Raw genomic sequence first — 17,197 nt, forward strand, 5'->3', positions numbered from 1 at the left:
AGCACGTCTTACCTCTTTAATCATCATTCTTCCATTAAAAACTGTCGCAATTAAAAATGCATTGACATCCATACCCTACAAATGAGTACAGTTGTTCATCAAAGCTGTACTACTGATTAGTGATTACTATATCAAAATACTGAATAAAAATTTGCAAATTTTGTCGTAGCAGTAGCATAATTACAAAAAGCTACCAGAATAATCAGTCAACTTTTTAGTCGTCTTCTTCAACATTAATTATTCAGAATCATCGAAACTTCCGGGAATTGGAATCTGAACTTGGAATTAAGAAATCTGAAGAAATTAGCAAGAATACTGATATTTTTTTTTTATCTGGGACTTTTTTATTGATTGATTTTGGAAATTGGAGATTGTTCTTTTCCGGGTATTTGTTATTATTAACTGGGCATCCTTACTTTGGCGGGAAATTTACAGTTTTTGTTAATGGCGGAGGATAATGTAAGGGGGTTGGTATTAGCAGTGGGGTCAAGTGTGTTTATTGGGACCAGTTTCATCTTGAAGAAGAAGGGTCTTCGCCGTGCTGCTGCTAATGGCACCCGTGCAGGTTCGTCTCAGCTTTTTAAGTAAAATTGTATGGTAGTTTTGTTTTTGAGGGTACCTCACCTGGTAATCTGTAGCCTACTAGATTCCGACTAGTCCGAATTCAAGCCGGGTGTTTTTCTGGGTTTTATGATTCTTGGTGTTTTTCATATTTTGATTTTGATATCTGAATTCAGATAATTGGATTCTGATATGTTATATAAATGGTGTTAGTTTGACATGATCTAACATTATTTTAGGTTTGTTATGCTGTATTGTTGCTGCTGACCTGCTGTTCCCCTATTTAGCTCATTGCATAGTTATCTCTGGGTTGAGCTGCATAGATTTGCAGTGTTGCTATGTTAATTTGACTAATATATGTTGTGTTGACTTGTAATCAAAGTCTGGTATGTTAACTTTAAATTTCAGTCACTCAGTGTATGATGAAGCTCCCTCAGTTTTGTTTTACAACTTAATTCATGTGAATGCAAATAGGAGTAATGAATTAGTCAAGTGGTACATTGTTGACATGGATTGCGAGGTTATAGGTTGCTTATGCAAAGAAATGTGGGGTGACCTTATTTTCCGCGGTAACTATCAGGTGTTTCTTCATTGATTAGGGTAGGAAGGGAGGGGAGGGGGGGTTCTCCACCAGTTCCCTTGGTTCACTTTATGTTGTTAATGGCAGCTACATGATGGTAGATATTAATGGTCAATTTGCCTTTTTTGTCGGCATTCATTTGACATATGTGGCAAGTATTGTCTTCGAGGAGATAAGTAATGTGGTGAGTGGTTCTGCAGCAGCAACAACATAACACCTAGCATGTATTGTATGCACCATAGGTAGTCCTGGTTTACGCAGTCTGGCCTTTACCAGTAGAAACTTGTTTGTTTAAGGAGTAGTAAAACAAAAGTAGTGTCAGCTAAACCAGATGGTGCTTTCTAAAAGGCATTAAAGATATTGGAGTTGTGTACACTTAAGAAAGTTTATTTCCTTTAGGTTAGAGATTGCTCACTTTCCATGAAATAAGTCCTTGCTTACATAAGTGTGTCATCCTTTCTATCTTTATTGTGCCCGACTCCCTTTCATGACAATCTCCCAGTGAGAAATACCCCCTCTCCCCTGTTAAGGCTTCCCAAATCAGAAAGTGAGAGTTCCTTCACATTAATCTTCATCAGAATGAGAGAATCTACAAGTCTTATCTGGTTTCTATTGCAGGTATGGTAGATGCCATTTTCCAAAATGGTGGTTAAATTCACAAAAGAAATGATATAATTCTCCCATAGTCAGGTACTTTTTGACAAATACATTAATATTTATGGTATAGATTTCTTTTCCTTTCGTGCTAATGTGCCACCTGACTAGCATTTTAAGGCCTGCTGATCTCTGCATTAATAATTGTTAGGGGTAAAGTCATTTGAATCTACAATGCACAAAAGGTTACCCTTGCTCCTCCATGATATGCTGCACTGTTTAATTTCTTTGATTTTGGTGATAGATTAGTTTTCCTATATTACACTGGCATCACATTGTTATCATGATTTTACTCCCATCAGCCTACTTATTCTTTGGTTTGGTGATGTAGGATATGGAGGGTACACTTATTTGTTAGAGCCACTCTGGTGGGCAGGGATGTCTTTAAGTGAGTGCAAGCTCTTTCCCTTCTCTTAGCTTTTTCTTTTTTCTCCTTTTATATATATATATATATATATATATATATATGTAATAAAGAATAAATATTTGTTTTGGTTACTCCTCATCTCTTAAAAACAAATCTTATCTCCATGAAATTCTGAAATATAGTGATTATCGGAGAAGCTGCAAACTTTGTGGCCTATGCTTTTGCTCCAGCTGTCTTGGTAACACCGCTTGGAGCTTTAAGTATTATAATCAGGTAGAGTGGATTTGATCTCTTGGAGTATTGTTGATGGCTGATGCTGGTTGTCTGATTCCACTTGCCTAATTTGTTCAGTGCGGTTTTGGCACACTTCATGCTTAAGGAAAAACTGTCGAAGCTGGGTGTTCTGGGTTGTGTCTCTTGTATAGTGGGGTCTGTGGTAATTGTTCTTCATGCACCACAAGAGGAAGCACCAATTTCTGTTCAAGAAATCTGGGATTTGGCAAGCCAATCAGGTTATTTGCGTTGATGTCTTACAATCTAGCTAACTGTATCTTTCCTGGCCAATTGTCATCCTTTTTAACTGTTTTTTCATCTTGCTTCTGTGACCAGCTTTCCTGATTTATGTGGCGGCTTCATTGTCCATAGTGGTAGTTTTGATTTTGCACTTGGAGCCACGCTATGGGCAGTCAAATGTGTTGGTTTACTTAGGGATATGTTCTTTGATAGGTTCACTGACGGTAATAAAGTTTTGTTGATACTTTGCATTTTGTCACTTTGTCTATTTGATGTTTGCTTCCCCACAATTTAGCCGTTGGGTCTTAATAACCACCTTTCAGGTAGTGAGCATCAAGGCTATCGGAATCGCTATAAAGCTTACCCTGGAGGGGACAAACCAGCTTATATATCCACAGACTTGGTTTTTCATGATTGTTGGAGCAGTCTGTGTCATTACACAGTTGAATTACCTGAACAAGGTTTGCATATTCTCACTGTATGCTTTTTCTTCCTTCTATCTTTCTTTTCTCCCCTGTCCTTTATTTTTTTGTTTTTTTAATTTGGTGAGGGGGGTAAATAAAAACCCTTGGCAAGGAGAGGAATTGGTTTTCACTTAATTTAATAAATTAAATCCTGTCACATCTTGAGCTTTCCTTCAGTATTTGGTTATCCTCCTGAGCAATACTTTGAGTGAAGATATCTTTATTAATTTATCACCAGTATGGGTCATCGTAGTAATAAACTTGATGAGTATGGCTTTTTCCTCAATTCCTGGCTGTAACTATCTGTTCGTGGGATATTACATCTGAGCAATTATAACTTTCTAATGTTCTTCAGGGGTATCTAAAGCATCTGGGAATTGGAATGTGTATCTTTCAAAAACATTATTTCTAGTAGAACACCATTCTTAAATCCCTGACTTTAGGATCGTCAATTGTGAATTGTGACTGTCTTGTTTCAAGGGCGTTGCAGTTTTCTCCTTTGGAAAACAGGCGTTGAATATCAGATCAGATGTCCCCCTTTGCTACTTTTTCTAAGCACTGAGATGTTAATAAGCATGGTTATTCCAGTACAGAAAGATAGATCATTATGATTCAAGGAAAGGTTTAGTAAACAGTGGAAGGGTTATCAAGCATTTCAGGGCTTGGATTTGAACTTATATCGCTTGGCTTCTTTTGTACTTCGTATACTTAGAGTTTGGGCTTTATGCTTGCTATTTCTTATAGCATTGGCTTAGGGATGTTGAAGTGTTTTCCTTGATGTCATGTTTATTAGTTTTGGTATGAGACTAGAGAGCATGCTGAGTGTCATCTAATAGAGTTTCTTTCTTGATCTGCAAATGTATTAGAATCTCTAGAATACTCTTTTAATTTGAATATTGTTGGGTTTTTTTTTACATCAAGGATACTCGTATTATACCTTGATCCAATGCTGACAGAGACCAGAGAGGTTAGGAGATGTGTGCAGCCTTACCCCCTGAACTTTGTAACCTGTCAAACATAGCATAGAGGCTTTGTGGTCTTTGAGATAAAGTTACACTAATTTATTATTAGGATGAGTAAAGGCTTTTTCCTCTTATGGGAAATACACATGAAGCGATGAACATCACGATTAGTTGGATAAAGGTTTTATTATGTATGAATTCACTGCCTTGACACTCAACTGTCAGTGATCAAATTGTACAATTCAGTATGTCATTTATTTTACGTGACATCTTCCTTGCAGGCACTTGATACATTTAATGCAGCAATTGTATCTCCGATATATTATGTGATGTTTACAACCTTGACTATTGCCGCAAGTGCAATCATGTTCAAGGTAGATTCTTTGACTAATCATCGAACTTCTCTTTCTGATATTATCAATATTATGTTCAAAGTAGGTAGAATAATGTTAATGTGTTATTTAAGGATTGGTATGGTCAAGATGCAAGCAGCATAGCTTCAGAAATATGTGGGTTTATTACAGTTCTCACTGGAACAATCATACTACATGCTACAAGAGAGCAAGAACAAACCAACACTTCAGGTAGAATTTATCTCTGCAAATCTGTTTTCCCTTTCAGTTAACAGATCATTCTTGACATGGAACTTTTGATCTTGCTGACTTTAAGCAATAGCCTCTTAAATCGAGAAATAGTGACGCAAAAGAGAAATTAGTATGCCATGGAATCAAAAAGAATTTATTTTCAAGAGAAATCTATTCGGTTGATAACAGAAGTTTGAGGATTGTCATGATGATTCGGTTCCATCTCACGTGTTGCAGATTAGATCTTCTGCTCATCTAATTTCCTGGTTATAATAGCAGATTCGCGAGGCAATGCAGGACCTTCGAATTGGTACACAACTGGAGAGAGTCAAAAATATGGTGATGAGGAGCGTCTCATTACATTGCACAATGCAGACTTTTTTGAATGACGAGGTTTGAGACAATTCAATTTCAAAAGTATGGTGATATTTTTTCCGCTCAGGAAAAGAGATAGTGACAGTTCCTTCAGCTAAAGTTCGGAAGAGCTTTTTATTATAGAATTGGTCTTCTGCTGGAAGTGCTCTGTCGTGATTAATTAGCTTGCTGGTAATCCTCAGTGAGCCACACTGTCAGAAGAATTAAGAGCTTGAATTACTTGTATTTGCAGATTGCAACAATAGTGGCCAGCAGCAATCTTTGTATCTTATTTTTTTTAATTTTTTTTTTGATGTTGCTTGCCCTGTAGTCTATACATGTACGTAGTCGATTGTTTTTCTGGCATTGAGGATGCAAGGTTATTACGTGATCTCGAATTTATCTATTCTTTTGTATATTTCTCATTCGTGATTAGCCTATGTTTGTATCTTTTTGATGTAATCCAATTGCTGACTGTCACATTATTCTGAACTAGTAAAATTGATTGGTTTCATTTTCCAGAAAATTTTCCCTGAGTTTTGCAATTTGCAGCAGAGCTGTGGACCTTGTGGTGTGATGTTAATGTAAGTGTCAATTGCTATGTTGCCTTGACTCGGATATTCATGTTGGATACGAGTACGTGTCTAAGTGTCCGACGCTGCTATTTTGTGAAAAAAATGTATGATTTTGGTCCAAAATGAAGTGTCCACGCTCATGTCCGAGTCTCAAGGATCTATCGCAGATATTTGAGGTAAAATGGGGAGTCGGGGTAACAGAGGTCAATTGTATCAAGCTTGCACATTTTGGAAAAAAATAGATATTGGAATTTTGATAATGCAACCTAGAAAATTACGTGCAGTAAATAATAATTTTCTAAATTCCGAAACTTGGAATTTAGAAACTATGACAAATATCCAGGTTGGACCCACTAGGTCTAGGTCAATACAAGATGAATCTCATTATGTAAATAATAATTTTAAACAATAGGAAAAAAAAGAACTTTAATTTTGTTATTTTGAATCGTCTATTCGGTCTTCATGTAATAAATACGAAAGATGAAAAATAAATATGGGAATGAACAAAGACATTGACTGATTTTTTGGTTTAAGTAGAACCCAATATTATTGTCTTGACATCATAACCTTTACTTTGAGCGAAACAACACACCATGCACGCAATTTGTCATGTAGGCCGCTCGACCGCTCGTGAGTTATACTTTTTCCTCTTTCAAACAAACGGCGTTCATGGTGGTAAAAATGAAGGTCCTAGAAAGTCGAATCGCCGAAATCAATGACTCTTGGTGATAGTATTTACTGATGAAATGAAAACAAATACTTAAGCAACAAATTCTAAATAGCACTAAAGAACGAATTAAACTATTCTACAGAATTGTTGTGTCTATCTATCAAGTCTTTAGAAAACCCTCATTGTTACAAGATTTAAACCCTCCTTACTAAAAGGATAAAAACATTTCCCCACTTATTTAGTATTTCTTTCAAGTCTTATTTCTATAATTATACTTAGTATTATACTTCGTTTTATCTACACGATCATTTCACGATTATAACAAAAATAAACCTATTTCAAGAGTTCTAGTCTAAAGTCCCACTTTTATGAATTTTGATTGCGAACAATTAAACATTAATATGTACTCCGTAAGTCTTACTTGTTATACCCTACATTAAAATTATTCCGCATTAATACTTATTCAAGATCTACTAGAACAAAACCTATGCAATTTGAAATTCTATTACATTAAAATTATTCTCCATTAATGTAAAATCGATTTCGATTAGAATTAGAATTAAAAAAAATAAAATCACCACTATTTAAACCCCAATTAGCCAACTCAAAATCAGAAGAAAAAGAAAATCGATTAGTTATTCATAGCTTTCCAAATTCCTACCACCCAAAAATATTTCCTTTCTTAGCTGCCAACTCACGCAACTCGTCTCCCCTTATTACCCTTCCCAACTTCATCATCCTCCTCACTTCACATCTTCCCACCCCACAAACGAACTCAAGAAGAGAGAGAAAAACCAGACACACACAATCTTCAACAGAGAGAAAACCATGGCGGCAACTGTTTCATCTGCTTGGGCCAAGCCCGGAGCTTGGGCCTTAGACTCTGAAGAACACGAAGATGAGCTTAAGCAACCAATCATGGCCCAACCCGTTAAGCCCGAACCACCAGCCGCCGATTTCCCCTCTTTAGCCGCCGCAGCCGCTGCTAAGCCCAAGAAGAAGAATAAGGCACAAACCCTTTCATTAGCCGAGTTTTCCACCTACTCAGCGCCTAAACCCAAGGCGTTTGTCGCGGGACAGAAGCTAACCCATGATGAGATTCTGACACTTCCGACGGGCCCACGTGAGAGAACTGCGGAGGAGCTTGAAAGGCCTCGGCTTGGTGGTGGATTCAGAAACTATGGCGGCGGCGCGAGTGATGATTCTAGGGTTAGGGTTTCTGATAGGGGTTCCAGCAGGGATAGGGATATGGGCCCATCGCGGGCTGACGAGGCGGATGATTGGTCCAAGACGAAAAAGTTTAGTGCTTTTGGCGGTGGTGCGCCGGAGAGGTCAGACAGGAGAGAGAAAGTTGGGTTTTTTAATTCGAGTCGGGCTGATGAGGTCGATAATTGGGCCTCTAACAAGAGTTTTGTTGCTGCTCCTGTTGATGGGGCGAGGAGAGAGAGAAGGATGGGGTTTGAGTCGTATTCTAATGGGTCGGGGCCGGATTCGGGTAGTTGGTCGAAGCCGAGGGAGGAGAGAGGTAGTGGTGGTGTTGAGGCTGATACGTGGGGCAGGAGAGAGAGTGTTGGCTCTGGGAATGGGAATGGAAGACCTAGATTGAATTTGCAGCCCAGAACTTTGCCTGTTGAGAATAATGACAATGGAGGACAGAGTGTGACTCCTACGGAGGTTAAAGTGGCGAGTCCAGTGTTGATTTTTACACCTACTGAGAAGGTGAAAGGGGCGAATCCCTTCGGAGAGGCAAGGCCGAGGGAGGAGGTGTTGGCGGAGAAAGGGAAGGATTGGAAGGAGATTGATGAGAAATTGGAGGCTGTTAAGATTAAGGAGGCAGGTAATGGGGAGAAGAGTGAAGGATTTGGAAGAAGGGGTTATGGGCTTGGGAGGTCTGAGTCTGGGGATGAGAAGACTGTTAAGAGTTGGAGGAAGCCGGAATCGGCTGATGCTGTTTCTTCACCTTCGGGTTCAAGGTTTGATTCTGTTACTTTTTAATTGTGAATGTCATGATGTTTATTGATTAAGTAGTTCTTGGTTGTGTGTGTTTATTGATTTAATTGTGAATGTCATGATGTTTATTGATTCAATATTCAATATCTCTTGTAGTGCATAAATTGTAACCAATGTGATCATTAGGGAGATTGCAAACTAGTGTTGCAGTACTTGCTTGGGCAATGGTGAATTTAATGAGTTTATGGGGAACTTGCTAACAGTCCCATGATTGGCATTGGAGAAGCTGGTTTAGTTGTATGTGAGAGGATAAACTAAATGCAATGGAAATTGTTGTAATATCTGTTTTGTGGCAATGATATAGGTTTGAATCGTTGTTGTAATTGACGGTTTCTCTCCCCTCTTTTGGTAATTGTGTTTTGAAAGGGCCTTTTAGTGGTAGCTTGATACTTGATAGGACTTTGTTGATTCAGAGCTAACCATGGCAACATCATCTTTATCCTCGTTCCCCTTTTTCGTTGAGCGCCTTGTTAGTTTGAGTGGTTTTTGTCCAGGAGGCTTTTTTTGGTCTCCTTATCTTTGATTCTTGGTGTTAGATATGAGTGTTAGACAGATCAGGATTCCAAGAGTGTCACATGGGAAATTTATAATTTGAAGATATTGGAGATACAGTTATCAGTTTAAAAAGCTATGTTATGGACTTGGGAGTGAGGATGTTTTCCCATTGTTACATATGTATGAGTTGGGAAGTATTCATTTTACTCTTTGTGGACAAAATTGAAGTGTCCAACTTCCGAACTGTCTACACTACTGAGCACCTGTCACAAATACTTCAGCTGAAATTAAGAGTATGAGCATCATATCTTCTCATTAAGTTAGATAATTACATTCACAATTTTTTTTTCTTTCTGTCTGGAGGGGGGGTGATGAGGATCAGAAGGGATGCCATATGCACCTTTCCTGTAGCTTTTGTGGCTGCTTCGAACAAGTTAACCATCGAAGAAATTTTTAAGGCAACTTGAAAATCTTTCCCAGTGCACTGTTTTTGTATCTTTTTGTTTAAAGAGGGTGGGGGGATGTGAGGAAGGGATACGGAGAACCTAATGTTAATCTTGGCTTGTTAATACGTTTGGAGAACCTAGTGCACAAGATTTTAGATTTATCTTTTAAATTATGTGGTAATTGTTTAATCTGTTTTCTGAACCCACAAAGAGTTGGCTGTTTGTTCATAGTTGAAAATTCCGTCTTCATTTATATAGTCAATGTGCCGGCATTGTATTCAAATTGCCTAGTAGCCAAACTGTTAGAAACTTGGACTTTAGAAACTTGTTTTTTAACCATTTGATCAGAACTTGTTTGTGTGTTTGTATAAAGCTTAAGCTAATTCTCTTTATAGCAGTTCTAATTTGCTGTTTTCTTTTTCTTCTTGTTGGATATGATGTAGTGCGGACACAACAGAGAATAGTGCCAATACAGCTGATAGTTCTGCTGAGAGCACTGAGAAAGTTTCAGAAGAGAATTGAAGATCATGAACGATATAGTAGCGAAATGGAGACTGGGGTTTTGATCGATTAAGAATCAATTTTGATAGTCGTCTTAGCTAGGAGGGTACATTCTTTAGGACCTGAAAAAAAACTGAAAGGTCATAGTGTTTGTGCTTTTTTTGGGTAGCAGGGTGGTCACTAAACTTTTAAGTGTTGATGTTTGTTTTAACTTATAACTACAGTTTCGTTGCTTATGCTTGGAGTATCTGGCTTTGCAAAATTATTTTTGTGTAATATTGAGTTATTATTCATATAAAAAGGAGCCAATAACAGCAGGCCGCTGTTGCTGTGTTAATTTTAGTTTTAATCTTTTAAGTGTTCTTTTTTTTTTTTTTTGTTCTTGTGGAATTTGTGGAATTAGAAACTTTGTAATCCAGTTTAAAGTTGTGCAGTGCTTAGAAATCTGTATTTAATTTCCATGTTTCTACTGTATTAATATGAAAACCATTTGACGTTGTATTTTTCCCTCATTGTAATTCTGATGCTTCATGTCAAAAAAAAAAAAAAAAAGTTCTGATAGTTGACATCCGAGTGCTTGTTTTAACATCGGTTTCCGGTATCCCTTGGCCTCCTTCCAGGGCTGGATGTGTCATCGTCAGTGCTAACAATTTGCTTAGATAATTGATATAGCTGGATTTTATGCTACTACACATGGGAAATCTTCATTCAACTATGAGAATGGCAACAGGCAACTTCAGATCTTTGCATGTATGTGGAACAACTTTTCTGCTGCGATTTACAGTACTTGACCAAATTATGATTTATGCACCCGGTTACACAATGTTCACTGTGCACCTTATTTTTAAAAGAAAATATATGCTCCCTCCGTATTTTTTTAAGAGATACACTTGGTCGGGCACATGTATTAAGAAGAATAATTGAATGAAATAAAATAATAAAGCAAGTGGGGTTGGATAAATATTTTAATAATTAAATATGTGGGGACCATGTCATTTTGGTGGGTGGAGGGTGGGGTGGGTTTATGAAAATATTTGTTTAATAGGATGGTGGGTGATAGAGTATATTAGATGTATTATTTAATTAGATGGTGGGGTTGATAAGTTAATAAAAATGACAAGTGTATCTCTTAAATAAATACGGTCGGAAAACACAAGTGTATCTCTTAAAAAAATACGGAGGGAGTAGTTCAAATACAAAAATATATTATTCATACCCAAAAATATAGTACAATGAAATCATTCCCATGTTCATAAAGGTGTACAATGAGTACTGTGCATCCGGGTGTACAATCCAAATTGCAGTAATTGAATATGTCGGCATGTCGGGTTGGAGGTAAAATGTTGTACAAGAAAATGACTTTTTATTTTGGTTAGGTTTGTAAAGGGATGGAACAGTTTTCTCATTGGTGAAAATAATTCTTTCCAAGGGTGGATAACATTTTCGTTTTGAAAGAAAGGGAAGTCAAAATTTCCTTCCTCTTCCTTACCAGTTACCCTCCCCCCCTTTTCTCTTTCCCTATCCATCCTCACAAACTGCAGATTATTTGACCAGATGACCTTACCATCACCTCTCATCTCTGAATAACAATGGCTGACATTGGAACTCTGCTCACTGTCGCCCAAACACTATTTACAGCACTACAATCTTCATATGAGCTCATGGAGATGTGCTCCATTTGGGGCTACAGATCGAAACTAGAAGACCTCAAAGACACCATTTCCACCATCGGGAAAATGCTCCTTGATGCGGAGGCCAAGCAACAGCTCTCAAGTGAAGCGCGGGAGTGGATTTTGAAGCTCAAGGATGCTGTTTATGACGCAGATGACTTGTTTGACGAATTCCTCACTTTGGTTGAGCTGAATAAGCAGCAGTATATCCATGGTGGCAAGCTTACAAAGAAGGTACGGCGTTTCTTCTCTTCTGATAATCAGCTGGGTGTTGCTTACAGAATGTCACAAGGAGTTAAGAATGTCAGGAAGAAGTTGTATGTTATTGTGAGTAATCATAATAAGTTTGGCTTTACTGTTGACTATGAACCTGTTAGGAGGAGAAGAGAGGAAACTTGTTCTTATGTATATGCACCTGATGTTGTTGGCAGGGAGGATGACCGCAGAGCCGTCTTAGATATGTTGTTAGACTCTAGTTTTAAAGAGGATTTCTGTTTCCTTTCCATAGTTGGAGCTGGAGGGGTGGGCAAAACTACTCTTGCTCAACTTGTATACAATGATGAAAAGGTGAAATCCGAATTTGACTTGAGGTTGTGGGCCTGTGTCTCTGATCAAGACGGCGAACAATTTGAAGTGAAACCTATTCTTGCAAAGATTCTTGAATCAGCTGTTCGTCAGAATCATGATAACTTTGGATTGGATCTGTTGCAAAACCGCCTGCAGGAGGTGCTCGGAGGAAAGAAGTACTTGCTTGTTTTGGACGATGTGTGGAATGAGGATCGTTACAAGTGGCTAGAACTGAGAAAGTTCTTAATGATTGGTGGTTGTCGGGGTAGTAAGATTTTGATAACTACACGTTCAAAGCAGACAGCAAGAGTTGTGGGAAATGAGTATACATATGAGTTAAAAGGTCTTTCTGATGAGAATTCATGGCATTTGTTTGAGATGGCAGCATTTGATAAGGGGTATGAACAAGTAAAATCTGGTGAATTAGTTGATATTCGCAAGAAGATTGTTAAAAGATGTGTTAATGTTCCTCTTGCTTTAAAGGTGGTAGGAAGTTTACTGTTTGGTCAGGATGAAAGTAAGTGGCGATCATTTCAAGAGATTGGATTAGCCAAAATTAGTAACGGCGAGAATCAAATTATGTCAATACTAAAGATTAGTTACCATAATCTTGAATTCCCATTGAAGAGCTGCTTTAGCTACTGTGCTTTGTTTCCTAAGGGTTTTGTTATAGAGAAGGAGAGGTTGATAAGCCTTTGGATGGCACAAGGATACATTGTTCCGATTGATGGTGGTCAGAGCATAGAAGATGCCGGTGAGGAATATTTTTCAATTTTGTTACGAAGATGTTTTTTCCAAGATGTTAAAATGGATCAATATGGTGAAGTTGTGTCATGTAAGATCCATGACTTAATGCACGAGGTTGCTGAAGAAGTAGCCGGAATGGAGATTTGGGTTGGGACTTGTATCACAAGTGCCTTAGAAAGGAAAAACCGACATCTGTTTCATGTTGGAAGCAAATGTACACAAGATTCTTTCACTAAGATGAAGATTCGTTCATATCTTCGATCTAAATGGGTTTGCACATTTCCTTTACATGTACTAATTGCAAATTGGTCATCATCTATTAGAACGTTGGACTTGCATAACCTGAATATCAAATGTTTGCCTGATTCAATGGGTAAATTGGTGCATTTAAGGTATCTTGATCTCTCTAACAACAAACTGAAGAGACTGCCAAACTCATTTACAAGGCTGCATAACCTGCAATCTTTAAACCTAGCTGGTTGCTACGGGTTTGAAGAATTACCAAAAGATATCAGCAAAATGGTAAAGCTCAGGCACTTGGACATATCTCATTGCAAGCGGTTAACTTATATGTCTCCAGGCATTGATAAGTTGACTTGTCTGCAAGTTCTAACTGCATTTGTAGTAGCTAATGGAAGTTCAACAATAATGAAGCAGAATGTCGGCCAATTGAAAGACTTAAAAGCCTTCAAGAACCTAAAAGGCTGCATTAGAATCTCGATACCTGAGGATTCTACAAATATCAATGAAAATGACATTGAAGGGGGGTATTTGAAGAACATGGAAAAACTCAAGGGTGTATGCATACACTTTGAACTGGGTAGATATCATGCGGATGGAAGTGTTGTTAAGTATCATGAAGCTTTGTTAGAAAAGATACAACCACATCCTAATCTCAGGGGCCTGAATTTGTTTGGGTATCAGGGTAACATCATTCCTAGGTGGGGAAGAGCAGATGATAACTGGGCTTCTGTCCTCCCAAATCTTGTCAAGATTGAGATTAGCAGTTGTAGGAGGTTGCAACATCTCCCATCACTGAGTAAACTAGCTTTTCTGAAGTCACTGCAACTGTATGATCTGAGTGATTTGGAGTACATGGAGAATACTACCAGTAGTAATGACAATGATGCTTGCGGATCCTTGTCAACTGTCAGGGAATATGCATTCTTCCCTTCCCTTGAAGTTCTTAATTTAGATACACTACCAAATTTGAAAGGTTGGTGGAGACAAGTTGATGAAAACAGCTCACAGTGGCAACCCTCATTTCCACGTCTCTCTAGACTATTGATCCGCTGGTGCCATAGCCTCATTTCATGGCCTTCCTGTCCAAGTGTGGAAACGCTGTGTATGAGAGGTTTGAATGGAAGCCTGCAAGTGATGATGGGCAAGGATGCTATAAGATTCATTCCATCACATTCTCGAGCCTCTGGGTCAGATACTAAGAATTCCCATTTGCTGAAACTGAGAGAGGTTGAAATAGACAATATGAATTATCTCAAATCACTACCTACTCATGAATGTCTGACTAGCATCAAGATATGTTCAGATGACAAGTTGAAGAACTTATCAGAAGTTGAGGAGGTACTCAAAAGCTGTTGTTCGTTGCGAAATCTTACAATTTCCAATTGCGTCAGACTGAGGAGACTCTCAGGAGGGTTGGAGCATCTCACCGCGTTAGAATCATTATCAATCTGTAGGAACCCCAAGTTGAGTTTCTCTGAAGAGGAAGTTGATGGCATGCCCTGGAGATCCCTTCATCAGAGTTTGCATTCCTTAGAATTTAAGGAACTTGAAAACCTGACAAGTCTGCCTGAGGGGATGCAGCACCTGACCACCCTCCGAAACCTGACTATTGACAGTTGTTGGAATTTGAAAGCACTGCCAGAATGGTTAAGCTGCTTATCTTCTCTCCAGTTGGTTCAAATCAAATCTTGCTATCACCTGAAATCAGTTTTTGATGCGTATAAAATTCAACACATCCCCTCTATCTCCATTGTGCACGATTAAACCTTTCATCTTCCGTTCTTCTCTGTTTCTGAAAAATGGTGTCTGCTTATTCACATTAATGAAATCAAAGACAACTTTCTTTGAATTATAGAGGAATGAATCAACTTTCTCAACATTGGTCCGTTGCATACGTTTGAACTTTGAACCCTTATTCCCATACTTGGCAAGAGCCTTGTCAGAGGCACTGCAGTGCAGCCTAGAAGCCTCTTGTTTAGTATGCCACCTGGGAAATCAAGCTAGCTGTCTTGTATGGTGGCATTATGATTTTCACATGATTTTGTTTGGTTTACTGGTTGTTTTAGATGCATAATCACTTGAAGAAGAAAGAGAGTAGATTTGTTCCCCTTTCTATATTGTTCCTGTTACATGGTTCTCACTAAACTGATGGTTAGAGCTCGCCTCGGTTTCCTTGTATTTGTTACATGCCTCTTAAAGATTGCTTACAGTTGCTACTTGTTCTTAAACTAACATGTTTTCCCTGTCAGAGATAGCAGCATGAAAGTAGTCATTTAGGTGAAAGTAGTTCTTGTTACAACGTTTTATTACTCTACCCATTTAGGTGAAAGTAGTCCAACATCATAATTCCTATCTTTGTTAATTAACATTCATTCTATGACGAGGGTTGTAAACTCTAAAGATCAACCAAACATTTCTCGGCCCAATTTCTATAGGAAGTGCTAATTTATCTGTAAGGATTCTCATATCATATTATCTAAAATGAGTAAATTGGCAGTGAGTTTGTGGAACGACACCAAACACTTTAATGGGATTACCTGAAAAAAAGGCTCAAATGATCAATAGTCATGTTTTGAGACCCTTTCCGAATTGCATGTGAAATCGTATAATGCTCAAGCTTTTATTGATTTGAGGTCAATGTGAATGTTACAGTTTATTCTTCTTTGTGTGTGTTCCATCTATATTCGAGTAATTAATTTGATATATAATCCGTACAATGTGGTTGATCAGGAGGAGAGTAGTCAACCTAATGAATGCTTCTCACAACATCTAACATCTAACGGCTAACCAATGCCTCCTTAGTCCCTACGCACTCAAAGATAGATAGATAGATAGATGTGTCCAGATGTTGTCTACAGATTATCAGCATATGAATATTCTACCAAAAAGTCCATTTTTTGTGGAAGGGAACACAAATAAATGGAGTCCTTGCTGCTTTGCCAGACTCCCATTATGATGCATATGCTGTTCTTAACTGTCCCTTTATATCTGTTCAAACTCTAATGTAAAGGTCGGATCATCTTAATCTGCCTTTTCGTCTTTTATACACCGTAAAAGGTTTTGTTACATGTACGTATGTATCAGCTCTAATTATATTATCGACTCACGGTGACAAAATTACGTGTTGGTCAGTGTTATTAATGTTTTAAACTTGATTATCATTAATGTATTGATATTCGTTATTATTGCGTCGGTGACGGTGATGCATGATAACAAGTGGTACTGTCGATCTGAATTAATAATGCATGTTTCTTTCAACTGAAAAATGGATATTGTCGCCATTTAATATCAATACATTTCGGGGGAACCTAAACAAATTATGTACAACAAATCAATACTTCGTATTAATTTACACTCTAATTACGCCAGCTAATAATTATGTTCGTTAACAAAGTTCTCATTCTGCATTTGACTGTAGTTTTTAAGGATTGAAATTCTTGAAAACTAACTCTTATACAGTATGATACTCTGTTATAACAACAAAATTAGGAAAATGTTACGGAGTAAAAGCGATCCTAAACAAAATGAATAATATGCTAAAGAATTCTCTAAGTATCTTAGGATTAGTTGAATCTAACTTTTTTTTAGAAGGTAAGATGAAGTGTCCTATCGGGCCGGAACTTTGTACAACGGATTATCAGTCTAGATATTCTGAGCGTGGTGGGATAGTAAGAGCATGTACATTGGTTGGTTCTTCAAAAGAGCTCTTGGAGGACTCTCCCCTCTCTCTCTACCACTATCTCTCTACAAGACACACTCAAGAATTCATTCTTAAAAACACCCAACATTGGTTGGTTCCTCAAATGAGCTCTCTATTATTATTTTTACCATTTGGTGGTCCACAATTAATTATGTTTTTAACTAAAGTTACTATCCAATTTTCAAAGTTACTCCTCACTTTTCAACAAGAATCAACTCTTGAAGGGCTCTTGGGCAAGAGCTACCTTAAAGTAGCTCTCCATGAAAAGCTACTCAAGAGCCCCTTAAGAACCACTCAAGAGCCCTAATGTTGGCCAAGAGATAGTTCTTGTTGGAGAGCTACTTGAAGAGCCACTCCAAGAGCCCCAATGTACATGCTCTAAGGGGAAACCTCTCTTAAAGTGTCCCTACTCTCTGGCGGGGATTGAACCCCCAACCTTGTGGTTGGAAAGTGCAATCATTTCCATTAGGCCAAAATATTGCTTGATTAGTTGAATCCTATTGGATAGACATAAATTTTCGAAGTATGTAGTAC

General features: G+C 38.0%; 3 protein-coding genes across 8 annotated transcripts; all 3 read left to right on the forward strand.

Moving 5' to 3' along the window:
- LOC110786522 (probable magnesium transporter NIPA6) lies at window positions 1–5,575 on the forward strand. 4 transcript variants are annotated; one of them, XM_021991078.2, is made up of 10 exons: window positions 426–565; window positions 1,760–1,831; window positions 2,127–2,183; window positions 2,345–2,435; window positions 2,514–2,674; window positions 2,772–2,899; window positions 2,999–3,136; window positions 4,383–4,475; window positions 4,568–4,685; window positions 4,962–5,575. In XM_021991078.2, exons 3-10 carry the CDS (start codon window positions 2,174–2,176, stop codon window positions 5,072–5,074), a joined length of 852 nt encoding a protein of 283 aa, XP_021846770.1. In that variant the 5' UTR covers window positions 426–565; window positions 1,760–1,831; window positions 2,127–2,173; the 3' UTR covers window positions 5,075–5,575. The 4 variants fall into 4 exon arrangements, with proteins under 4 accessions (XP_021846767.1, XP_021846769.1, XP_021846768.1 ...); XM_021991075.2 differs by lacking the exon at window positions 1,760–1,831 and having other exon boundaries at window positions 1–565; XM_021991077.2 differs by lacking the exon at window positions 1,760–1,831 and having other exon boundaries at window positions 2–565; window positions 4,923–5,575.
- Window positions 5,576–6,901: 1,326 nt separating this feature from the next.
- LOC110786524 (eukaryotic translation initiation factor 4B3) lies at window positions 6,902–10,085 on the forward strand. The gene is made up of 2 exons (XM_021991079.2): window positions 6,902–8,257; window positions 9,679–10,085. Exons 1-2 carry the CDS (start codon window positions 7,113–7,115, stop codon window positions 9,755–9,757), a joined length of 1,224 nt encoding a protein of 407 aa, XP_021846771.1. The 5' UTR covers window positions 6,902–7,112; the 3' UTR covers window positions 9,758–10,085.
- Window positions 10,086–11,155: 1,070 nt separating this feature from the next.
- Window positions 11,156–15,191, forward strand: LOC110786525 (putative disease resistance protein RGA1). Of its 3 annotated transcripts, none has more exons than XM_021991082.2 (2): window positions 11,166–11,733; window positions 11,838–15,191. In XM_021991082.2, the coding sequence occupies exons 1-2, from the start codon at window positions 11,618–11,620 to the stop codon at window positions 14,725–14,727; spliced, it is 3,006 nt and encodes a 1,001-aa protein (XP_021846774.2). In that variant the 5' UTR covers window positions 11,166–11,617; the 3' UTR covers window positions 14,728–15,191. The 3 variants fall into 3 exon arrangements, with proteins under 3 accessions (XP_021846772.2, XP_021846774.2, XP_021846775.2); XM_021991083.2 differs by having other exon boundaries at window positions 11,167–11,640; XM_021991080.2 differs by having other exon boundaries at window positions 11,156–15,191.
- Window positions 15,192–17,197: the final 2,006 nt, after the last annotated feature.

This window comes from Spinacia oleracea, chromosome 4 (genome assembly GCF_020520425.1).
Source record: "Spinacia oleracea cultivar Varoflay chromosome 4, BTI_SOV_V1, whole genome shotgun sequence".
Taxonomy (NCBI): domain Eukaryota; kingdom Viridiplantae; phylum Streptophyta; class Magnoliopsida; order Caryophyllales; family Amaranthaceae; genus Spinacia; species Spinacia oleracea.

What these genes read in the sequence shown, in the direction of transcription:
- LOC110786525 (XM_021991080.2), top strand. Translation starts at nt 11,326, where the DNA reads ATGGCTGACATTGGAACTCTGCTCACTGTCGCCCAAACACTATTTACA.
- LOC110786522 (XM_021991075.2), top strand. Translation starts at nt 445, where the DNA reads ATGGCGGAGGATAATGTAAGGGGGTTGGTATTAGCAGTGGGGTCAAGT. An exon ending in GTGGGCAGGGATGTCTTTAA is followed by an intron (nt 2,184 to 2,344) that starts GTGAGTGCAAGC and finishes TCTGAAATATAG; the next exon opens with TGATTATCGGAGAAGCTGCA. An exon ending in CAAGTGCAATCATGTTCAAG is followed by an intron (nt 4,476 to 4,567) that starts GTAGATTCTTTG and finishes GTGTTATTTAAG; the next exon opens with GATTGGTATGGTCAAGATGC.
- LOC110786524 (XM_021991079.2), top strand. Translation starts at nt 7,113, where the DNA reads ATGGCGGCAACTGTTTCATCTGCTTGGGCCAAGCCCGGAGCTTGGGCC. An exon ending in TCTTCACCTTCGGGTTCAAG is followed by an intron (nt 8,258 to 9,678) that starts GTTTGATTCTGT and finishes GATATGATGTAG; the next exon opens with TGCGGACACAACAGAGAATA.